At 42.8% G+C, this 25,913-nt stretch overlaps 1 protein-coding gene across 1 annotated transcript in view; it reads right to left on the reverse strand.

Annotated features, from left to right (window-relative positions):
- Positions 1–25,913, reverse strand: part of plcg2 (phospholipase C, gamma 2) — a 163,862-nt gene that overhangs the window by 57,517 nt on the left and 80,432 nt on the right. The window contains exons 2-8 of the mRNA XM_080186761.1: positions 24,015–24,167; positions 15,422–15,515; positions 14,605–14,652; positions 8,437–8,521; positions 1,885–1,968; positions 977–1,020; positions 93–165 (exon numbers count right to left, since the gene is read on the reverse strand). Of these exons, the coding sequence (XP_080042887.1) occupies positions 93–165; positions 977–1,020; positions 1,885–1,968; positions 8,437–8,521; positions 14,605–14,652; positions 15,422–15,515; positions 24,015–24,167 (581 nt within the window). The remainder of the gene's footprint in view (positions 1–92; positions 166–976; positions 1,021–1,884; positions 1,969–8,436; positions 8,522–14,604; positions 14,653–15,421; positions 15,516–24,014; positions 24,168–25,913) is intronic.

Consider the following 25,913-nt stretch of genomic DNA (forward strand, 5'->3'; position numbering starts at 1 on the left):
AGCTTTATTTTATTATTCTTTCCAACCTTTAAATGAGAAAGGATCCAGTTGTAATACACAAGTGCATGCCAATCTAAACATTGTAATTTTACCTTCTGTTCATGGAGTAGAAACCGCTGGAAATCGTGCAGGTACAAAACTGAAGCAGTGGGTCTATCTGTTCTTCTGCAAGCAGAAAGCAAACTAACAGTTAGGGAATGGGATCAAATGAAATTGTGAAGATGTATCTGTGAGAGTAAACATGCTGTGTACTACACTACGTCATCAATGGAAACCACAATTTCTTTGTTCTGTGAACTTCATGTTCTGGGCAAGGGATCATTTTCCATCCGTGTTACACCTTGCCAGCAGCAAGTACTACTCCAGAGACTTGAGCTCAAGTCAATTGATGCGCAAGTGTAATTCTGAGGGGGTGCTGCACTCTCAGGGCTTTCATATTAAACCACTGAAATATTAAACCATAGAATTCCTACAGTGCACATAGAGACCATTTGGCCCTTCGAGCTTGCACTGACACTCTGAAAAAGCACCTTACCCAAATCCCATCCTCTACCTTATCCCCCCAAACCCCGCACATTTACCACCACTATTCCAGCCAACGTACACATCTTTGGGCACAAAAAAGCAATTTAGTATGGCCAATCCACCCAAGCTGCATGTCTTCTGGACTGTGGGAGGAAACCTGAGCACCGGGAGGAAACCCACAAAGACATGGGGAGAATGTGCAAACTCTACACAGACAGTGACTCAAGTTGGGAATTGAACCCAGGTCGTTGGAGCTGTGAGGCAACAGTGCTAACCACTGTGTCACTGTGCCGCCAAGGCCCCATTTGACCTCCCACCTGGATGTAAAAGTCGCCACCGCAGTACTTTAAAAACAGCAAAGGCGTATTAACCTGGTGATCTAAAGACCCTCTGATCAAAGCGCAAGATTTCACCGTCCCAACATTTTTTTTAAAAAGTGTCTTCTCCTTACCCAAGAATAAATACAGATCCCTCGACTTTGAAGGTGTCAAGAATCTGGAAAAAATTGTATTTGACTGATGAGCTTTAATTTTAACCGTCACACTATATTAGAAGCAAGAAAGATAAAATCAATATGAGCTACAGCAAAACAGGGTTAAAGAGGGGCACTACATTGTAGAAACATTGTATGAAACATTATATTAATGTAACAATGCTGCAGTGCATTGATTGAAGTGTCATTATGGACAGTAGCTACAATACTACACAACAGTATCCTAATTAGGAGGCTTGAGTTTAAACCGGGACCCTGGTATTAACGGGTCAGTTTTTGGTGGGTAAGCAGCAGTGTCAATTAGAAATTTGCCCAACGTTCTGAAAATGGGTACAAAGCAGATAAGGGCCAAACCTCTGCAGTTTAGACATCATCTGCCAATGGCCACTGTCCCATTCTGTGGGAGGGGGGGGCTGACAACCAGTGGGGAGGACAAGGGACATCTGAGGCAGGGAGACCTCAGAATTCCTCACTCGTGAGCCTTGCAGCAGCAAATGTGGGGAAGGGACAGCCCGGTGATTGGAGAAGCAGTTCCGTGCAAAATCTTGAATTTTACTCTCTTGCCCCACGGGCATTTGGAGCAGTGATTCCTGGGGCCTCATAAAAGCGGCTTCATGGGCAACAACGTGGACTGCACGTCGCTGGTTGGACAAGCCTGATGTCGATTAATTGAATTAAGCTGAGAACAATAACCTTTGAAGACCTTGGGTGTTCTCAACTACTATTGTGGCTCCTTTCCACAACAGGAAAAGGACTTCACAACAAAAGCGGCAGGAAATAGTCATAAAGAACTGCTGATACAAATATATATTTTCTGTTATGGAAAGATTGAGATGCTTGAATCTTCAAAGACAAGAAATACTCACCACTTTCTGGCTTTCAAACATGAGGTTCTTGTAGAATTGGTGAAAATGTTCAAAGCTCAAGTCGTCCTTGGAATTTGCTGTTTCCTGTAAGGATTGACACTTTGTTACTTGACATAGAGATGGACACCCGAAGAGCGTTGATGATCATTGACGTTCATTGTTGTGCTGACTTCAAAACAAACAAACAAGACTGCTCCAGGATGCAGACAGTCAGTCTCATAACCTGAAGCGTTGCCCAAGTCCTGATTATTTTATTTCTTAGTGTCACAAGCAGGTTTACATTAACACTGCGATGAAGTTACTGTGAAAATCCCCTAGTCGCCGCACTCCGTCACACATTGACAGGGCAGTCATCAAAGCATTAACAATCAACATCTGCAGTAAATTCTAAAGTTTAAAGTTCATTCATTAGTGTCACAAGTAGGCTTATATTAACACATCACAATGAAGTTACTATGAAAATCCTCTAGTCGTCACAGTCCGGTGCCTGTTTGGGTACACTGAGGGAAAATTTAGCACGGCCAATGCACTAACCAGCACGTCTTTCAGACTGGGAGGAAACCAGCTCAAACCCACACAGACACAGGGAGAACTTGCAGACTCCACACAGACAATGACCCAAACTGGGAATTGAACCCAGGTCCCTGGTCCTGTGAGGCAGCAGTGCTAACCACTGTACAGCCCCTACTACTACAATGTGCTACTGTTTGGAAGATACTTCTGACCAGATCAGTAATATACTTGGGGATTCTGTTCAGATGACAGATTCTAACCTGAAGTGTTAACACTGTTTCACTGTAGATGCTGCTTGACCTGAAATGTTGACCGTTCTTCATATTTACTGCATTTATTTCAGATTTCCAGCATTTGCAGTGGTTTGTTTTTGTGTCGCTCCTTCATTTTTAACAGCTATTTTTGGAAATACTCCTTTTGGGCCTCTCTGTCCTTCAAGAAGCCAAGTCGTTAGCATCTATCAGAGTGTCAATTAAAGCTGTACTCAGTCTTTCACGGACACAAAGAAGCAAAAAGATAATTCGGACTCTCTTTAAAAAACAACACTTCTAGCAACTGTGAAAATCACCAAGGCCTAAAGGATTCTGATTTAATAACGAACAACTCTAAGGCTGGAATTTTACCAGCACACCGGCCCGATTCTGGGGGTGGGCGAGACTCGGAGAACGGCATTCTTTGTTGGCCTCCAGCAGGATCGTACATACCTCAGGCGGACGTGCCAGTAAAGTTCTGCCCGAAGAATTATACATTCCCTTGAGGTGTTGTGGCACAGTGGGTAGCATCCTTGCCTCTAAGCCAGAGCTCCAGTTTTGAGTTTATGACCAAAGAAGGTGCATTCATAACACAGTCAAACAGGTAAAGTGTCAATTTACAAATCCTTCCAAACACAATAGTGGCTGGTGGCGGGAGCGGGAGAAATTCCGGGGATGGGATTTTCTGGCCGTGCTCATCCCAAAACCAGAAAATTCCACCCAACGTCAACAGACCTTTGCATGATCCGCTCCCACCTGGATCGGATGGGAAAACTCCACTCTTGGTTAGCCATGCTTGACGCGGATGGTTCCTTTCAAGTTATAAGCCCCCTGGCAACAGACTCATGCTCCAGGAATTATTAGCTATGGAAACGGACAAAAGTCTGCTTTAGTGCACCACTAGGTGCGGGAAGAGAGTTGGAACCGGAATTAAGGGAAAAAAAATAATTTAAAGGTATACATTGATCCCTGTCCCCATTTATTAAAATAATTGATTTACCTTAAACATTAAAAAAGCATACATATGACTGCAATCAATATATTCTGCTATCATATGCCAATTTTGAGTATAATTTTAAGGCTCTATATCTTAAATGTATTCTTAATGCTGTGATTTGTGCACTAATGGACAGTTTAATAATGGAGATATCTATTAACATTACTCACACAAGAGTATGGGAAGTACGTGAGCTTAATGCGGCTGCTTCTTCAGTTGTTAACAGTAATGGTATTAATAAATCATTGAAATGCTAGGGTGGTCCTTATCATTGTTAAAAGCAGCAGGAACCATTAAAATCCATTGAAGCCCAGCCATCTTCAGCTGCTTCATCATCTTCCCTCCATCATAAAGTAAGAAGTGGAGATGTTTGCAGACGATTGTAAAATGTTCACCATTCACGACTCCTCAAATACTGAAGCAGTTCATGTCTTTATGCAGACAATATTCAGTCTTGGGCTGGTAATTGGGGAGTAACATTCGTACCACACAAGTGTCAGGCAGTGACCATCTCCAACAAGAGAGATTCTAACCATCTTCTCTCGACATTCTATGACAACACCATTGCTCGATCCTCCATTATCAACATCCTGGGGGTTATTATTGATCAGAAACTGAACTGATTGGCAATCGCTTAGCAGAATTGAAGCAAGTGATCTCCCGGATGATGGCATGATGCAAATGTCATTCCGAACCTCAAAGGATCCAGCCGTCACATTTAAAAAGAGACAATCCTCTTATAAGAAAAACATGAATCTCCTCAAAACTGGCATTTGCTTGCTAGGTGATGACTCTGAATTCTCCATTGAGTGTCAAGATGCGAGGAACTTTTATCCTTTGTAGGAATGTATAGGAACTTCGGAATCCGCACAGACACTGGCCAAAGCACTGAGTGGATTACCATCCTCAAGTTTCAGATGAGTGTCTGCAATGTTGCTATTGGTCTTCATGCTGAGATGTCCCATATCCGACTGTGAACATTGGAATAACTGGTTTTAATAGTCCCAAACCTTGCAGAGGAAACTCCTATTTCCTAGACAACTTTATTACTAAATGCTGTTTTGCAGTTCTTTGAGGTGGTATTTGCATTCTTGATGGATTCAAGACGTGACATCTGAGAGTCAGACTTACCTCGAATTTTTCACTGTTGTGCATGGCCTGTTTGTTGTATGGTATGGTCCCTTTAAGATTACAATAAAATCCCACATTTCGGGACTTCCTCGCTTGCATATTTGATTCACTGCATTGGAGTCTTTGTATACCAGGTCACCATTGTGTGAGTAATTGTTCACTTTTCTAGGTTTTCTCTCTCTCATTAAAGACACTTTATTCAAAATGAAAATGATTCCATTTTATTAATTTTATTCAGGACAATTTGGCCGTGGTCAGTGGTTAGTGCAGACTCAATGGGCCGAATGGCCTCCTTCTGCACAGTAGTGATACAATGATTCTATGAATAAGGCCGTGGTTGATAGTCAGTGCCAAGGAGGTGGCAGCCATGACAGAGCAGGGATCTCGGCCTGTTTTAATAGCGAGATATCAAACTCTCTGGAAGTGGATTCCATCCATTTAATCCTTTTTTCTTGAGCACCTTTCTGACAAGGCCAAGCGCAGGAAAATGGGATTTGAATAGCTAGGTGCTTGGTGGTCAGGGCAAATATGATGGGCCATAAGGCCTCTTGCTGTGACTTGATGAGGGGTGAGAAGCAGTGTCTGGAATGATTGCAGCTGAAGAGCAGCCTGAACAGAGAGATTAACCTGGAAATATCCAAATCTCTCAGTCCAGAGCTGCTATAAAGGCTGTGTTCAATTTGGAGATGTTCATCCATTTACGGAGGCCAAAGGGCCTGTTCCTGTGTTGTATTGTTCTTTGCTCTTTGTCTATCTTTTTATGTGGATAAATCAAATCTGATTTGGTAAAATTTGGAGTGAGAGGAGGGATGCTACCAGAGTCAAAGAGAAAGTTATTTTCTCATTTTCTGATTGAGAATGTTGAGCGATTATCTGTTTTTAAGTTTTATGCTTGTCTGCCAGTTTTGAGGCAATTCATGTTTTCCTTATGAGAAGATTGTCTCTTTTTAAAAATTTTCACTACATTGTCTTGGATGTTTCGAAGAGTAGACAAGCCTGTGGTTGGACTCTCTTGTTGCAGCATTGAACTCAAGGGCTCCCCCTTCTGTCATATACAGATACTGTACCACAAATGGCCATATAGAAACTGCACAAACCCCTGCTCCTGTTTTCTATGTTCCTATGTTAATTGTATAATCTGTCCAGCATTACCTGCAATCCTGTTGGTTTATTTCAGTTCAAAGTAAAGGCGAACAATGATACAACTATGAAATGCAATTCAACGATTGCCAAACATTCCTGCGTTTGGCCTTGTCAGAAAGGTGCTCAAGATAAAAGGATTAAATGTCCATGACTGGGGCTAATGGATGGAATCCACTTCCAGAGAGTTTGATATCTCGCTATTAAAACAGGCCGAGTCCCTGCTCTGTCATGGCTGCCACCTCCTTGGCACTGACTATCAACCATGGCCATATTCATAGAATCATTGTATCACTACTGTGCAGAAGGAGCCCATTCGGCCCGTCGAGTCTGCACTAACCACTGACCACAGCCAAATTTGTCATTAATAAAATGGAATCATTTTCATTTTGAATAAAGTATCTTTAATGAGAGGGAGGAAAGTAAACCCAGATAAGTGAACAATTACTCACACAATGGTGATCTGGCTCAAACAGAGAAAATAGGAGCAGGAGTAGGCCATTCGGCCCTCTGAGCCTGATGATAATGATTCATTATCATCATGGCTGATCATCCAACTCAAGAGCCCAAAGCCATCTTTCCCCATATTCCTTGACTCCCTTTGCCCCAAGAGCTATCTCTAACTCCATCTTTAAAACTTACAATGTTTTGGCCTCAGCTGCTTTCTGTGGTAGCGAGTTCCACAGGCTTACCACTGTCTCAGAAAAGAAATTTCTCACCGTTTTAGTCCTAAATGGCTTATCCCGCATCCTTAGACTATGACCCCTGGTTCCCTGGTTCTAGATATCTCCATCATCAGGAACATTCTTCCTGCATCTACTCTGTCTAGTCCTGTTAGAATTTTATAGGTTTCTATGAGATCTCCCCTCATTTTTCTAAACACCAGTAAATATTATCCTAACTGATTCAATCTCTCTCACATATCAGTCCCACCATCCCAAGAATCAGTTTGGTAAACCTCTGCACTCCCCCAAAAGACGTGTTAGATAAGTACATTGCCATACTAAATTCTCCCAGAGTCTGGTGACTAGGGAGATTTTCACAGTAACTTCATTGCAATGTTAGTGTAAGCCTTCTTGTGACACTAATAAAAATAAACTCTATAGCAAGAACATCCTTCCTCGGATAAGCAGACTAAAACTGCACATAATATTCTAGGTGTGATCTCACCAAGGCCCCGTATAATTGCAGGAAGACACTCCTGTTCCTGTACTCAAATCCTCTCGCTATGAAGGCCAACACACCCCTTGCTTTCCTCACCGCCTATTAGACCTGCACCAGTGACTGTGTACAAGGATACCTCGGTCTGTTGAACATTCCCCTCTCTCAACATGTAACTATTTAGATAATAATCTGTCTTTCTGTTTTTGCTACCAAAGTGAATAACCTCACATTTATCCATATTATACTGCACCTGCTATGCATTTGCCCACTCACTCAACTTATCTAATGCAGGTCTTCACTGACCTTAAGCTTGTACGGAGAAGAACAGAAGAACATAAGAACAAGGGCAATTCAGCCCCTCGGAGTTGCTCCACCATGCTATCCTGTCACATGGCTGACCTCATCTCAGTCTCATCTCCATCTTCTTGCCTGCTCCCCATAATCCTTCATCCTGCTACTCATTAAAAACCTGTCTATCTCCTCCTTAAATTTGTTTTGTTTTCCGGCATCCACTGCACTCTGGAGTAGAGAATTCCACAGGCTCCCCACTCTTTGAGTGACATAATTCCTCCTCATTTCTGTCTTAAATAAATCTGCCAACCCTTAGCCAAAAATGATGGTCTCTCATTTACAATGTCCAACAAGGAGAGACATCCCCTCTATATCTACCCTGTAAACCCCCTTTAACATCTTATATACTCAATTAGATCTCCTCTCACTCTTTCAAACTCCAGCGAGTATCGACCTAAACTGCTGCATTTCTTTTCATAAGACAAGCCCTACATCCCTGGGATCAAAATTTGCTGCTGAAGATCTTAACTCTGACCTGAAAACACTGGGAAAATTATTATGATTTTCTGTACACAACTTAGTGCCAAAAGCAGAGGACCCGTTTTCTCCCATCCTGCCAGCCACGGGACTTCTAGTGGATGGTGGGGGCAGACCATGTAAAGGTCTACTGAAGCCGGGTAGGAATCTCCGGTTTTCGGATGAGCGTGGCAGGAGAATCACCGCCTGAGGAAGCCATATCAAGAACCCAACAGAGAAACACCTCTGGAAATATCTTTTAGAGAGGCACACAGTCTGAAAGATGTACTGGTTAAGTGCATTGACCCGAAAAGGCGCCAGAGTGTGGTGACTAGGGGAATTTCACAGTAACTTCTTTGGCAATGTTAAAGTAAGCCTTGTGACTGATAAATAAACTTTAACTTTAATAAAGCATACATTTCAAGAGAGGGTAAACAGAATACAACTCTTTGTTCTCTTTTGATAAAGGCATTGTTATGAAACAAATTTAACTGTGCATCACAACTCGTCGCAAAAACGTAATTGGCAATCAGCTGAATGGATAAATACCCCCATCTTGTCCTTAAGGAACTTCACACTTGGCACTTTGAAGTTTACTTGAGGTAGCATGACCTTCAGCTCCTTGAGGGAGATGCTGCAAAATAGTAAGCAATTCATTTATCAACTAAATGAGAAACAGATTCTCATCGAAGGATAAATTCGCTGATCCTGCACTGGCAGTGGTGTTCAAAGGAAATGTGGGACAGAGAGCCCACAGTAAGGCTTTGAAATCCACACTCGCTGTTATGTGAGTCCTCACTGGGAGCACAGGAGCAGGGAATTTATTCGATAAAGTACAAGACAAAACAACTATCAGCAAATGCAGTCTGGTTCAATCTAGTGTAAAAATATTTTGTCACAAGTGAAACAAACATTAATTTAGTCGCCCACCCATTCAGAAATTAGATATTTAGATAACAGTAAACGGAAGAAAAACATGAACAGAGAAACTACTCAAACATTTTAGCAAAGTTGACTAAACATGAAACTCCATTCAGGATTCATAGAAACAGGTGGCACTTCGAATAAACCCCCCACCCCACACCAAGAGAGATCACAAAAGGATAACTTACATTTTAATATCCCTTTGCCCATTGCTCCATCATTTCAAGGAGGAAATGTCTTCAACTTTGCAATGACCTCTGAAAAGCCAAATCCTCCCCTCACCAAAATCCTACCCAGTCATTTGACACAAACCGCAAATTCACTACAAAATTAATACTGATATTTCATTGCGCTTTCCAAAAATGGCATTTTATTCTGTTTAAATCTGTGGTCCGCATTTCGAGATAAGACTGTGCTAGTGCTTAATTGGAAAATTAAGCCTATGAATTTTACTTCCAAAATAATATTCAATTACAATATTCAATAATGTTTAACCAATCCAAACCAGATTGGCAAAGTGAGGAGTCAGCCTTCCCCATGCACTGAAATTTGATGTTATTTGCTAAACTTCTACTGTGTGAACAGTGAACCTTTTGACCACTGGGGCATACTTTAGAAAGAATATTGTTCCCTTGCAACATTTTCCCACCTTTCAATATGCCTGAAAACTTCATGCTGACAGACCATATAAATCAGGTTAAAAAGTAATCTGAATTTATGAAGAAGTAAAATTGTACAGAATTGTACACAATTAAATTAGCTTTTTCTTAAAAAAAAGTTCTTATTTTTAACTTTAATTTAAAACTTGGTTCTTCAGATGAAGCAACACAGTCAAAGATGTGCAGACTAGGTGAATGGGCCTTGCTAGATTGCCCCTTATTGTCCCAAGATTTGTAAATCAAGTGGATTAACAGCATAAATACATGGGGTTATGGGGATAGGGCCCAGGCTGGATGCTCTGTTGTAGAGCCAGTGCAGACTGGAGGGGCCAAATGGCCTCCTTCTGCACTGTAGGGATTTTATGAATTCTATTCGATGTAAAGAGGAGATGTCAGGGGTAAGTTTTTCACTCAGAGAGTGGTGGGTGAGTGGAATCAGCTGCTGTCGGTGGTGGTGGAGGCAAATTCGATAGGGTCTTTTAAGAGACTTCTGGATGAGTACATGGGACTTAATAGGATTGAGGGGTATAGGCAAGCCTAGTAGGTAGGGATATGATTGGCGCAACTTGTGGGCTGAATGGCCTGTTTGTGCTGTAGTTTTTCTATAATTCTAAAAGATCTTTTGAGGTATATTTCACAGAATCCTACCTCATTTTGACCTACATTTGTTAATTGAGGTAAAGAGTATTGCGGGAGTTTGTTATTCCTGTGCCCCATTTCAGGTAATTGCTGGACACAGCACTATGAATCAAGATAGATTTCAAGGGCATAAGGGGAGGTAGGTGCTCAGGCAACTATAGAACATTCAGGAGAAAAGAAAATTATTATTGTCCTGTTGGAATGCCCAGAATAGATAACAACTTGGTCATTTCTAAATGGGCAATATATACCAATGAGAAAGCCAGTATTTAACATCTCACAAGCCTCAAACAAATCACCTTCGATTAGTTATAATTACTGGTGATCTATGTTAACTCTTATTTTCAACTCAGGTGAATTCTGCATCTTTTAAAACTTAGACAGCACCATGACACAAAATGATGACATGCGTAAATGCAGAATTTAGTCCATTCATTGTTCTACAAATGACCTATAATGTCAACTTGAATTGTCGCAATCAGGAAGGTATTCCTGATTGAATTTCAGATGGTAATGGCTTCAGTCAGAGTAGCATGTGATCATGTGCCTATAAAAAGCAAACTCATTTCAGCCACAGGGATTGATTTAAATTTGTTCACTTCGCCTCACCAAAATTTTGTATCACTTGACCGGAAATAAAATTTGGCAGATCCTTGGTCTGTCATAAATGATACATCGACAATTGAAAAATGGTGACAACAGCTCCAACTATGAATTGGCCAAACCACTGAAAACTCCTGAATAATAGCGATAATCGGCTGTTGCATTGAGAGATGGGTGACAGATAAATTTAATGTTGGCAATATGAACAAAAGACAAGAACATACCATTCTACTCCAGCTATGTTTCCTACAACTGACAACATATATGCAGATGGGAGTATCTAACAAGGTTAGACTTCTTTACTCTCAATTATTCAGATATAAACAATCAGCACAGATATTACTTTATTCCAAATTGTTTTACATTTTTTCACCACTGTGTGGTGTATGTACATGCTGCATGGTGGAGATATCATAGAATCGCTACAGTACAGAAGGAGGCCATTTGGCCCATTGAGTCTGTACCCACCACAATCCCACCCAGGTCCTATTCCCGTAACCCTACACATTTACCCTGATAGTCCCCCTGATATTAGGATCAATTTAGCATGACTAATTAACCAAACCCATACATCTTTGGACTGTGGGAGGAAACTGGAGCATCCAGAGGAAAGCCACGGGGAGAAAGTGCAAACTCCACACAGACAGTGAGCCAAGGCCAGAATTGAACCTGGGTCCCTGGCGCTGTGAGGCAGCAATGCTAACCGCTGTGCCTCCCTAATGGCATGAGGATGTTAAATATCTACTAAAAGAACTGTGCATCCTACACAGCACTGAAGCAAGTAACAAATAGATTTTTCAGTTGTCCAAATTGAAGAATTAAAACATAGGGCCTGAGTTTCCTCTGCTGTTGTGTCTGGCAGTAAGGAGTCATAAAATGGAGTGGGACCTCCGATGCACCGGGTCACTGTCCATTTTTGCTCCAGTGTAATATTCCCCTAGAAGTGAGAATGGGGGTGTAATGAGTGACTGGAAATCCCATTCTGCTGTGCTTCTGCCAGTGGAGCTGTACCCCAGGAAACTTTGATTACCAACAATCACTTTGCATTCAACAAACAGGCACATATATATTAGAATTTGCACTGTAGCCTATATGCCCAAACCATCCCTTTAACTGAACCAAATATTTAACACTCTTTCTTCCTTTTGAGTGATAAAAAGTCACATCCTGTGCCATGCCCTGTATAAATTTAACAAGCTCAAAACAAGTAGATCAAACATATTTTATAGTTTTAAATAACTTCATATACAATTCCAAATAAATGTGTGTAATTATTATTATATATAAGATATATTGTATACTATGTACATTTATCATGACCAAATTGTGCATTCAATCAGATTACAGATCAGTTAATTATAAGATGTAGAGGGAAGCCATACAGACCCTTGAGCCTGTTCTGTCTGGACGGCACAGTGGCACAGTGGTTAGCACTACTGCCTCACAGCACCTGGAAACCAGTTCAATACCACGTTCTTCCTATGTCTGCGTGGGTTTCCTCCGGGCGTTCCAGTTTCCTCCCACAGTCCAAAGATGTGCAGGTTAGGTGGATTGGTCATGATAAATTGCCCCTTAGTGTCCAAAGATGTGTAAGCTAGGTGAAATAGCCACGGTAAATGTGTGGGATTACGAGACTAGGGAGGGAGCTCGTGTAAGATATTCTTTCGGAGAGTCAGTGCAGACTCAATGGGCTGAATGGCCCCAGTCTGTACTGTAGGGATTCTACGGTTCTACAGTCATTCAAGAAAACCTCAAATTCACTTTCCCATTCATCCCCATATCCCTTGATTCCATTATTGCCCCAAATAAATCTATTCATGCCACCACAAAGTCCAAGAGAAACTTAATGCAATGGGAATCAAGGGGAGAGGCCTTCATTGGCTGTAACCAAATGTGGCACAAAGGAAGATGTTTCTCACTGTCAGAGGACAAGCACCAGGAGATCCTCAGCAAATCATATTCAATCCAATCAGCTTTAGCTGTTTCACCAATGATTTTCCCTTTGTCATACAATTAGAAATGTGGCTGGTTTGTGATAATTTCACAAAGAAGCCACTCACTGCAGGACCTGAACAACATTCAGTCCTCAGCTGACAAGTGGCAAATAACAAGTCATGACCAGTAAGCGGTAACGCAATGATGCTCTTATTCTCAATTTTGCCTCTCTCCCATCCATCTCCTTTACATCTTCATCTGTCACAGTTTACCCTCTGATTTCAGCTTCTCTGCCATTTGGCCATTCACACTTTCTATTCTCGCTATGAACTGCCATTAGCAGCCTTTCCCCTTGTTTTTGAGGCTATGACTAATATTTCATTTCCTCACCCTACAGTATAAATATCTCCCAGTTCCTATGCCTTTTGGCTTTGAAAAAGGGTTATCTGGACTTGAAACGTCAGCTCTTTTCTCTCATTACAGATGCCAGACCTGCTGAGATTTTCCAGAATTTTCTCTTTTGGGGCCAAGGGAAACTTTGTTTCACTAGATCTGCCATCAACATATATTTATATCACACTTATTGACATTGTGAATTATCCCAGGAAAAATAACGAACAAAATTTGACACTGTGCAACAGGAATAGACAATAGAGCAAATGAAAAAGAGGTAGGTTTCTTAGAGCACCTTAGAAGAGGAAAGCTATGGTCCAATGTAGAGAGGGCTGAGGAAGGAATTCTTGAGCTTAGGGCCTGGGCAACTGAAGGCATGACACTAAAGGGGTGGCAGTTAAAACCAGGGATGTTCTAGAGGCCAGGAACAGAGCAGCACAGATATCTCAGAGGACTAAAATGAAAGAAAATTACTGTAGATGCTGGAAATCTGAAATAAAATCAGAAAATGCTGGAAAAACTCAGCAGGTCTGACGGCATTCGTGGAGAGAGAAAGAAACAGAGTCAACATTTCAAGTCTGTTTGACTCTTTTTCAGAGCTGAAGAAAAATAGAAATGTGATGGGTTTTATACTATTGAAGGGAAGGAGAGTGGGTGGAGCTGACCCTTGTTCTGCTAATAACACATTCTGCTATCTTCTGCTATCACCTTCCCTGATCTTTCATACTATCATTACCACTCCCATTCTCTTGTGTCTGTGACATATTTGCTAAATTTCTGTGCTGAGCTCCCACCTCTTCTTGAGCTTCTATTTTGCTCCACATGCACCACGCCTCTCCTCACTTGTATGAAATACATCAAATTTCTACCTTTCTTCAGCACTGAAGAAGAGTCTTAAAGATTCAAAACATTAACTCTGTTTTTCTCTCTCTACACGTGCTTCCAGTCTCACAGAGTTTTCCTAGTTTTACCTCGGATTGCTGTAAGAATGAAAGAGGTTCCAGAGAAAGGGAGTGGCGAGACAGTGGAAGGTCTTCAAAGCAAAGGCGAGAATTTTAAAATCGAGACACCGCCAGACAAGGAGCCAATCTAGGCCAGGAAAAATGGTGCGAGTTAAGGCAACAGAGCTTTGGATGGCCTCAAGTTTATGAAGGGTAAAATGCGAAAGGACAATCAAGAATACAACTGAGTAGCCATGTCTAGACGTAACAAAGGCAAGAATGAAGGTTTCAGCAACAGGTGAGCTAAGGCAGGGTATGGGGTCAGGTGACATTACAGAGATGGAAAGAGCTGGTCTTAGTGATAGTGTGGATGTGTGAGCAATTGATCATTTTGCAGTCAAATGTTACACCAAGGTTGCAACCTCTGGTTCAGTATCAGGTGGGTTTTCTAGGGAGGAGGGTGGAGTCAGTGGTTGGGGAATGGAGATTTTATTGGCGGTCCAAAGTTGGTATTCCATCTTTTCTAATGAGCTCACCATCATAGATATCTGGGGAACACCCTCACTAGCAGTTTAACTGGACTAACCCTGGCTAAAGGAGTACTGCAATTTGATGAACCTTACCTATTTCTTCTTGACCAGTCCACTGAATAAAATTGTTTTCTCAGCCAGCTACAAACCAAAAAAAACACATGTGAGTGAAAGAAGGTGAGAAACACACTGTCGTGTCTTCACGAATAGACTTCCATCAGTAAATTACAAGGTAACAATTCAAGCCTGTATGGCAAAAGAAGAATGTACCCGCAGCATATCAATGTCAAGGGAGCTCCAGAATCAAGTAGTGAGGTTTCGAACAGCGAATGATTTCATACAACCATTTCCTGGACCTTGAAAGATCTTTAAGAAAAGCTCTTTCAGAGTTGCTAACATGATTGATGTGGTGGTGGTGGTGGTGTGTGTGTGTGTGTGTGTGTGTGTGTGTGTGTGTGTGTGTGTGTGTGTGTGTGTGTGTGTGTGTGTGTGTGTGTGTGTGTGTTCCGAGGGCCATGTGATCAGCAAGGACCCTTTGGACTGTCCTTTCCAGGAAGCTGAGCCAATTAGCAGGAGGGCACGGACCACATGTCAAGGAGGGACTTGGAGTTGGACCTAGGGAGTCCAGAAAGGCAGCCACACTTGTAATCTAGTTGTCCATGTATATAATTATTCTGTTGGCAACAAAGCCTTCATCGTTAAAGCTGCATCAATTTGCTCTCAATCTATTAAAGTTAATACTCATCTTAGAAAAATACACTAAGTTTTCTATAAGAGGACACTAACCTCAAATACACAAACTGCTCACTAAAATATCATTTATTATTTCTAATTTATGTGTATACATCAACATCTAACTACAGAATGGGCTAAGCAGTTTAAACACAAGACAGACAATGGACTTCGCTACCTCTCTATTCGCAATGGAGTCAGTGCCGTTTGAGCCTCTTTGTATAGAATTTCCAATCCCTTTAACCATTTGGAAGCTTCTTCTTTGGAATTAGCTGCAAGAATAGAAAAGAGGGTGTGAACTGCTGGTTAATGGTCTCAGTTCAATTACAGATACAAGATAGGGATCACTTAAAGGCCTGTAGGTGAGAAAATGGTTCTCGGACTTGTGGCTAAGATCAAGCGTCGGTCGGATAAAGCCCAAGATAGGATGCAATGCCTTATCTTGTCAGCTTGTATCCTGCTTGTCTCTCTTGAATTGGATTCATAGAATCATAGAATGCCTACAGTGCAGAAGGAGGCCATTTGGCCAATCGAGTTGATACCGATCACAATCACACTCAGGCCAATTGGCATTTACCCTGCCAATCCCCTGACACTAGGGTCAATTTCATATGGCCAATCAACCTAACCCGCACATCTTTGGACTGTGGGAGGAAACCAGAGGACCTGGAGGAAACCCATGCAGACACAGGGAGGACATGCAGACTCCACATAGGCAGTGACGCCAAGCTGGAATTGAATCCAGCTCCCTGGTGCAGTGTGGAGCAGCGCTAACCACTGTGTCACCGTGCTGCCCAAATTCAATTGGAATTTGAATTTGGTTTTTGGAGCAAGTATGGAATGGATTTGGGTTTGCCCGATCCATTCTGAGCACTGTCTTTGTAACTTTAAGGATGGAGTAAAACTTTTTTTTAAAATGGATTTGGTGCCAATAGTGAATGCCCCTGGAGCACCAAGCTGACATATTTGAGGGGCCATATTGCTGTAGGCTTCAATATGAAGACAGTGAATATTCATCTGAATTATGTGCAACAAGATGTTGTCAACATGTAATGCAATGGCTGATTTGACATCGGTGGTGACGTGTAGGAGATCCTGCTCCAGCCAACTCCCATCCTTCAGCTCACACGGGGATGGCATGGTGGCACAGTGGTTAGCACTGCTTCCTCACAGTGCTAAAGGCTCAGGTTCAATTCCTGGCTTGGGTCTGTGTGAAATTTGCATGTTCTCCCTGTGTCTGCATGGGTTTCCTCCGGGTGCTCTGGTTTCTTCCCACAGTCCCTTCAGGTGTGCTGGTTAAATGCGTTGGCCATGCTAAATTCCCCCTCGGTGTACCCAAACAGGCGCTGGAGTATGACAATAAGGGGATTTTCACAGTAACTTCATTGCAGTGCTAATGTAAGCCTGCCTGTGACTAATAAATAAATAATGATAAATATAGCTGCAAAGGTGATAGCGCAGAACACTGTCATGCTGAAACAATGCTTCTGCTGCCTGGATCTCTCTGGTGGAGTTCTGTGGTACTTGGCAGAGCAGGTATCAAGATTCAAAGTGGCCTTTTGCATCATCATGAGGGAACAGTGCTTGCCATTATTTGTATGGTGACCAGCTGAGGAGGAAGAGGAAGAGGAAGAAGGCACTCAGACAGCCCCTTTCTGTTTGGGAAGTCTGTGAAGAACTTACCTGACTGCAATATCCTAATTGCCAACCATCCTACACAATATTCCCTTGAAACTGTGCGGCGACACAAACGCACGGCCATCTGGGAGATCCTGCGTGGGCCTCTTACAAGTCAAGTTTAAGTTACAATGTGCGCATGAGCATGCAAAAAAACTTAAAGGAGCTGCATGCTTAAAGAATTTTGACCACGCACTCCAAAATAAAATTGGTCCCATATACCTTACCTTCACTCTATCATGGAGAGGCAGTGGAATTGTCACTGGACTAGTAATCCAGACACCCAGGGTAACGCACTGGGTACAAATCCCACCATGGCAGATTGTGAAATTTGGATTCAATAAAAAAAATCTGGAATTAAAAGTCTACTGATGACCATGAAACCGTTGTTGATCATTGTAAAAACACATCTGGTTCAGTAATGTCCTTTAGAGAAGGAAATCTGCCGTCCTTACCTGGTCTGGCCAACACGTGACTCTAGACCCAAAGCAATGTGGTTCACTTTTAAATGCCCTCAAGAATGGGCAATGAATGCTGGCCCATGGGACGTCCACATCCCATGAACGAATAAATAAACTACCATAACGTGGTCACAGTACAAAAAAAAACTAACAGGAAATAAACATTGCAAAGCAAAATTATGAAAATCATGCCACAATACATGCAAAAGTCGGACAACCACCAGTAAGTATTCCCTTGTTGCCTGTTATCCATGTTCTTCTGCTGCTCCTCCTGCTCATACACAATGTGTATTGGAGGCCTGCTGTCTTTCAGTGGAGGAAGCTGCTGAGAGCAACTATGTGTCTAAAAGGCCTGGCTGTAGACTGCATTGCCTTGGCATGGATGGCTGCAGTATTGGTAGGCAGACCAATGGGCAATAAAGGGCACTGACGGAGGGGACGGAGAGGGAGGATGATTCCTGCCTTCCTTAAAAAGGACATCAGGCTCGTACTCTGTACACATGTCACTCTCACAGCGTGGCACCTAAGCAATCTTATTAATCTGTTACACAGGTTCCAGGATGGCTGTGCTCACTCTGCAAGTCTCTTTGCACACTGTAATCCACAGCTATGATGACAGTGGTCTGAGTGTCCACTGCAGCACTTGGACATTGGGTGGCTACTGCTGGTGTTGGAGTAGAAGCTGTAACGTCAGCCATCAAATGCTGTCTCATGGTTGGGTTTCCACATGTGCTGATGGAGTTCGCCTCCGAGAAGTGAGTCTGTCCTTGGAAGCAGTGAGGAACTGTCCAATGCAGGAAAGAGATCTGCACTAAGGCTTTTATACGCTGCACTGAAGATTTTGGGAGGAGGCGGAAAGAAGGAGAGATGTCCTGAATCCATAGTGGGCCTGGAGGCCCACCTGACACACAGTGCAAAAAGTAGGATGGACTCCAGATTCGGCACAAAGCTCGGTGCTCTTCCATATCCCTGGAATTCACTGCAGGTTTTACAATGCATCAACCAATTTGTGATGTACTTCCATCAGACCTCTCCTGAAGACTGCCTCACTGAGTGCTCATCTGAATTATCTACAGCAGAACACTCATGTGTTCTGACAATCTGACACCTATGTCATCCTTACCCACCGCCTGACTGTAAGACAATTTTGCCTGGTATATCACCACATGCTGATCCACCTCTAAGATACGTGCAGTGACAGGGTCTGAGCCGGTGGCTGTGGCTGTGAACTCAAATGATGGTGTTGTGTCTTCAGCATCACTGCATTCTTGCTGCTCTTTCCCTGTCTGACCAGATGCTGGATATCTGACAGAAAAGGGCACAAGGGTAAGATTGAGGTGCGGGTAAGGAGGAGAGTGTAAGAGGGGCACACGATCAGCAGCTCGTAAATCAGAAGAGATTGTGGGATGAGGAGCAAAAAGGGACATAAGAAGCAGAATTGGGTATAAACAGACTGTGATCTTTGATGGTTTCAGCCATCCCCTGGCCACGCAGTCGGCAATAGCCTTTCCAATAATGGCCAGCATTATCTCCTCGATGGGAGTTAAGACATGCATGTTAAGTCCAGGTAGCTACCAGTGCCTCTGGCTGTGCATCAGCTTGTCCCACGTGACAGAAGAAAATGTGTGAGTGCTTGTTGCAATCTGTTTGGGTAATGTGGTTGTCACGGTTGAAAAGCTGGCAGTGTGTGCAAGCTGTGAGATGTGGATGTGAGGCTTACAGCAGAGCTAAATCGGTGCCCGTGCGGTGAAGCACATGAACGTGAGTCATCATGCCCAGGTGATAGAGCTTGTTGGTAGGTGAGTGATGAGGGTGTAGTGAGCTAAGCAGCGCCTGAGACTCGTGGTGCAGCTGGCTGGAATAAGGCATTTAAAAGTGCATTCACTGACCTTGATCCCAAAAGAGAAAATGCTGGAACATCTCAGCAGTTCTGGCAGCAACTGTAAGGAGAGAAAAGAGCTGACGTTTCAAATCCAGATGACCCTCTGTGACAAAGGGTCATCTTGCCCCAAAATGTCAGTTCTTTTCTCTCCTCACTGATGCTGCCAGACCTGCTGAGATTTTCCAGCGTTTTCTCTTTTGGTCTCAGACTCCAGCATCCGCAGTAATTTGTTTTTATCCACTGACCTTGATCATTGACCTTGATCACTCATATGAAGTTATTGAAAACCTTGTGCCATTGAGCCCAGGTGCTCGGGGCTTGACTTCTGGCATTGATTTCCTGGGCTATCTTTAGCACCGTATGTCAGGTGGGCCTGCTGGCCCACCATGGATTCAGGATATCTCTCCTCCTTTCCACCTCCTCCCAAGATCTGCAGTGTAGCATTTAAAAACCTTGGTGCAGATTTCTTTCCTCCACTGGACCATTCTGCACTGTTTCCCGGGACAGACTCACTGCTTGGATTGCCTCAGTACCTGCTCCTGCCACAATGCACCTCCCCTTTAAAAGGCACTGACTAGCTTTAAGCAGCCCAGATTAGCTCTAAGCCGTGCCACTTACTTGCAACACTGGATCCCTATTGATGCATCCAATCAGTGAACATGGCTAGTACTGGCTGGACACAAAGATTACGAAAAGTCAGCATGAAGCAGGCGTATTGCCTGTGTTCCAATCAACACCCATTTTTAGGCGCTGTCCAATTGACAAACACAGCACCCATTATTATGTTATCTTTAGAAACTGTAACTTGGTTTTAGAAAAGATGCAACCTTTATAGTACAGTGTTTTAGATATATACTTTCAGTAACATCATTAAAACATGTAATCTGGACTTTTCTCTCATCTCAGTTTGTGGGCATTCGCTAAGCACCAACTGGATGTTGTGTTTTACACTACTTCACCTTAATGTATCTCATTGGCATTGAAAGGCTTTGGAACATCCTAAGGTTCTGTAAGACATTATATAGACATTATAAGGTTCTGTAAGACATTTACTTGCTGGGAGAATCATGAATAACTTATCCTACATTAGAGGTGATGTGGTATGGTTGAGAAGACCATCGTGGCCCATGGAGCAAAAGAGAATCAAGTTAAGACATACATCCTAGTATTCAGAGTCAGAGGTTAATATTGTATTCACAGAGGGCTCCCAGTAGGGTTACTGGGAATATGCAGAAACCTGCCATTGGCCCCTAAGAAAATACAATCTATGTTGCGTGGTGCTCCCAAAGACACCCTAATGATATATATGAAATCATCCATTTTAGTAGGAATAACAGCAAAATGGACTATTAGTTAACTAGTAAAAAATTACAGCATGCTGCTGTGCAGAGGGACCCGGGTGTCCTTGTGCATGAGTCGCAAAACGTTGGTTTGCAGGTGAAACAGGAAATTAAGAAGGCAAATAGAATTTTGTCCTTCATTGCTAGAGGGATGGAGTGTCAAAACAGCAAGGTTATGTTGCAGCTGTATAAGGTGCTGGTGAGGCCACTGTGTACAGTTTTGGTCTCCTTACTTGAGAAAGGATATACTGGCACTGGAGGGGGCACAGAGGAGATTCACTAGGTTGATTCCGGAGTTAAAAGGGTTGGCTTATGAGGAGAGACTGAGTAAACTGGGATTATATACATTGGAATTTAGAAGAATGAGGGGGGTATCTTATAGGAACATATAAAGTTATGATGGGAATAGACAAGATAGAAGCAGGGAGGTTGTTTCCACTGGCGGGTGAAACGAGAACTAGGGGGCATAGCCACAAAATAAGGGGGATCAGATTTAGGACTGAGTTGAGGAGAAACTTCACCTAGAGGGTTGCAAATCTGTGGAATTCTCTGCCCAGTGAAGCAGTTGAGGCTACCTTGTTGAATGTTTTTGAGGCAAAGATAGATAGATTTTTGAACAGTAAAGGAATTCCAGGTTATGGTGAGTGAGCAGGTAAATGGAGCTAAGTCCACGAAAAGATCAAGCATGATCTTATTGAATGGCAGAGCAGGCTCAAGGGGCCAGATGGCCTACTCCTGCTCCTAGTTCTTACGTTCTTGTCTGAAGCATACTGTAGACACCTGTGGAACATATATAAAACTGGCATCTCATATCCTATTTTGTGATATTAGTGCCTTATTCATTTCAAAATAACGGATATCAAATACACCTGCAACAGTAATAGTTTAGGTTCTATATAATTTAAAGATTGTTTGAAGGTTTCAATGTGAGAAACGTTTTAACTAACAGGAGTTTACAGGTGAAAATGTCCTCTACCCCACTATCCCACTTCTTCCAATTTCAGACTGCAACCCTGGAGCACAGGATCAGGCAATCAGCCATACAAGCCTGTTCTACAATTCAATTAGACCATAACTGACCTGTATCTTAATTGCTTGATTTCATTACGCCTAAAATTAACCCATCAACCTCAGTTTTGAATTTGTTTTATTAATTTTGTTTAATTAATCCAGTTTCAACAAGTTCTGGAGTGAATAAATTTCCAGGTTTCTTCTATCAATAAGACCTGACATCATCCCAGAGTGCCAAGCTCTACTTTTTTAAGTTTCCACTTGTTGTGGAGATCATCTCTAACGATCCTATCAAATCATCTGAAATACCTTAGTTTCGTTCCCCTTTAATCATCTACACTCAAGGGAATACAAGTCAACTCTACATAATCGAGTCATTCAGCTCCCTGTATCTCCTGATGAATCTATCCCACATTCCCCCCCAGGGTCAAAATAGCCGATCTGAGTGGTGGCGCCCAGAATTGAGCACACCACTGCAGACGTAGACAATCCCATTGGTGAAACTTCAGACTTCTGGTACATCGCAGTAAATCTTCTGATGATCACTATTATTTTATATAATACTTTCCTTCCAAATTTGTTACTATGTTTCTAATTCAGAAGTTTCCACTCTTTCAGCAGAAGACAACTGAACTTTGTTCTTCAACATGGTCAAAGTTTTGTTTCTTTATTAGTGTCACATGTAGGCTTACATTAACACTGCAATAAAGTCACTGTGAAAACCCCCTAGTCGCCACACTCTGGCGTCTGTTCAAGTATACTGAGGAAGAATTTAGCATAGCCAACGCACCTAACTAGCACGTCTTTCGGATTGCGGGAGGAAACCAGAGCACCCAGAGGAAACCCACACAGTCACGGGAAGAATGTTCAGACTCTGCACGGACCGTGACCCAAGCCGGAATCAAACCCAAGTCCCTGGCACTGTGAGGCAGCAGTGCTAACCACTGTGCCACCGTGCCACCCAAAATGGATTCAGGATTGTGGTCAGTGTGCTGTGCCAGAACGCAGAAGGCTGACGGGGTTGGTGACTCTGCTCTGCATGGGAGGAGAACTTGCAGTGGGAGGGAGAGTATCCAGTTGTCATGGCCCACATCGGTGTAACCAACATAGACTGGAGTTGGAAAGAGATTCTGCTGAGGAAGTATGAATAGCAATGGGCTAAACTAAAAGGCCAAGTGAAAGTAATAATCTCTGGATTGTTACTTAGACCACTAGAGAACTGGCATGAAGTAAATAGGAAGGTGTTGAAGATATGGCTCAAAGATTGAAATGGGAGAAATGGGTTTCAATTATGGAACACTAGTACCAATACTGAGGAAAAAGGAAGCTGTATCGTGGGGGCAATCTTCACCTGAAACATGCTGGGACCAGTGTTCTGGCATGTCACATGACTAGGGCAGGAGATAGGACCTTAAACTAAATAGGGAGCGTGAGCGATCAATTGAGGGAAAATGTGATACTTTAAAGAGCGATAACTGCGAAGTAGCAGTTAAAGTAATGATAATGAGAGCATGGAGGAAGGGACAGAGCTTATAAACTTAAGAGTGCACCAGCAGATCAGATTGGAAAGTAACAAACATGTTCAAAGATATGTGGGTTAGGTTGATTGGCCATGCGCAATTAACCCTAGTGTCATGGGGATTAGCAGGGTAAATATGTGGGGTTACAGGAATAGGGCCTGGATAGGATTGTGGTTCGTGCAGACCCGATGGGCTGAATGGCCTCCACCTGCACTGTAGGGGTTCTATAATTCTATGAATTCCTCTATTCAAGAAAGGAGGGAGACAGGCAGCAGCGAACCACCGCCTAACATCTGTCTTGGGGAAAATGCTAGAATCCAATATGCATCAGCTTAAGGCAAGGCACTTAGAAAACGTTCATGTAATCAGCCAGAATTAACATAGTTTTATGAAAGGGTAATTATGTTTGATTAATTTATTAGAGTTCTTTCAGGAAGTAGCAAGCAACATGATTAAAGGTAACCCACAGATGTGGTGCACTTGGATTTCTAAACGGCATCTAACAAGGTACCACACCAAAAATTTCTACACTAAAAAAGGACTCGTGGTCTATAGGGTAACATATCATGGATAGAGGGCTGGTTTGCTCACAGGAAACAGACAGTAGCGATAAGTAGGTCATTTTCAGATTGGAAACATGTAACCAGTGAAGGGCCCCAGGTACCAATGCTGGTGCCTTAACTATTTCCCATCTATATCAATTACTTGGATGAAAGGGTTCATGCAGGGATGCTAAATTTGATGATAACACAATGATAGGTAGGAGAGTAAGTTGTGAAGAAGACAAAAGGAGCCTCCAAACGGACATAGATAAGTTAATTGCGTGGGCAAAAGGTTAGCAGATGGAGTATAATGTGGGAAAATGTGTAGCAGCACTCACCTGCCAAACTGAGGTTGTTGAGCACAAACTCGGTACCATAGCACACGGTGAAGCAGACGTCATCGCTATATTTGTCCCTCTGTTCTTTTGAAATCTGTTCGAAGTCCTTCGCATTTTTGCCAAGGCGGATCTCTTTGATCTCTTGCAGATCAACTAAGAGCAAAAAAAAATAAATTTCTCTGAGGTGCTGACAAGTAACAGTTCACAGTTAAGAGACAAAGGGCAACAACGATGACAAATGGTCAGAGAAGACAAATAGCAGACAACATGATTTTGCCACTCAGCCACAGAGCATTCCTCCTGTTTCTGACTATAGGTAGCATGCCGCAAAGAAACAGTGATATTCTACTAAGGTACTCAGTTCCTGATGAGTCTTTCAAAAGCACTGCTGCCTCACAGCGCCCAGGACCCGGGTTTGATTCCCAGCTTGGGTCACTGTTTGGGCGGAGTCTGCACGTACTCCTCATGTCTGCATGGGTTTCCTCCAGGTGCTCTGGTTTCCACCCACAAGTCTGAAAGACGTGCTGGTTAGGTACATTGGCCATGCTAAATTCTCCCTCAGTGTACCCAAACAGGCATTGGAGTGTGTGGCAACTAGGGGATTTCACAGTAACTTCACTGCAGTGTTATTATAAGCCTATCTGTGACACTAAGAAATAAACTTTTACACAAAGTGATGCAATATAAATAGAACCAGGGTTTTCATGAATATTGTCCTAATGTTAGAATAGATGGTTTGTTTTTCAAAAATTTCTGAAGTACCATGTTTATACTTGTACTTGGAACCTAGCCATGTAGAAGCATTCTGTAAAACATTTCCCCTTTCAAAATGTATTTTCTGTTCTGTATCATGTGCCATTTAACTGATCAAGATGTCAGAGTCATGCAGGTCTCCCGGGTTTCTGTAGTTCTTTAGTTGGCTGTGAAAAGATGCTCACTGATTTTTCTGTCTCTCTCTCTTTCTCTCCCAGTTTGGAACTGACCACATTTCCCCAAACAAATCTGAGGCAGGCTCTTATGTGGGAAGGCGGCGAGGTTTGTGAGAACACAGTTCCTACTATCTTGTACCACAGACTTCCAACAAGAGTTGTGGCTCAGTTGGTAGGAGTTCAACCTCTGAGTCATAAAGTTCTGGTTCAAATCCGAGTAGTAAAGTGGTCTCAAGCGATCGTACCACCATCCGGAGTCGCTTGTCCAATTTCAAAGCCATATCACATAAAAGTCCATTACACCTCTGAAGCTGGAGTTAAAATTTACAGACTTGATAATATATAGAATCCTACACTGAAGAAGGAGGCCATTTGGCTCATCAACTCTGCACCAACCACAGTCCCAACCAGGCTCTGTCCCCATAACCCCACATATCAACCCTACAAATCTCCCTCACACTAAAGGGCAATTTAGCGTGGCCAATCAGCCTAACCTGCATATCTTAGGAGCGTGAGAAGAAACTGGAACACCCGAAGGAAACCCATGCAGACATGGGGAGAATGTGCAGACTCCCCACAGCCAAGTCACTCGAGGCTGGACCTGAACGTGGGTCCCTGGCGCTGTGAGCCAGCAGTGCTAACCACTGTGCCACCATGCCGCCCTGCAGTGTTAGTGTAAATCAGTAATACCTGTTTCATTTCAGAAACACCTGGGAGAAACAAATTCGCTGATCAAAATAAATATCTTGGTCTGTCAGGGGAATGATTGGTCTTTCCTGGGTTTCAGAGATTGCTGATATTCAAACTAGGTGTGAGCAAACAGCCTCCAGTGGAGCACAATTCAAATTATAGCCAAATCCAAACAAGCAGAACACTCAAATACCTATGCACTGTAATGGGAAAAGTGAAAGTCTTGCTTGCTGACACTGTTGTGACTCACTTTGCCCTACCAATGCTGTCATCCAACCAC

The sequence above is a fragment of the Carcharhinus amblyrhynchos genome, chromosome 4, assembly GCF_965287045.1.
Source record: "Carcharhinus amblyrhynchos chromosome 4, sCarAmb.v2.hapA, whole genome shotgun sequence".
In the NCBI taxonomy this organism is placed as follows: domain Eukaryota; kingdom Metazoa; phylum Chordata; class Chondrichthyes; order Carcharhiniformes; family Carcharhinidae; genus Carcharhinus; species Carcharhinus amblyrhynchos.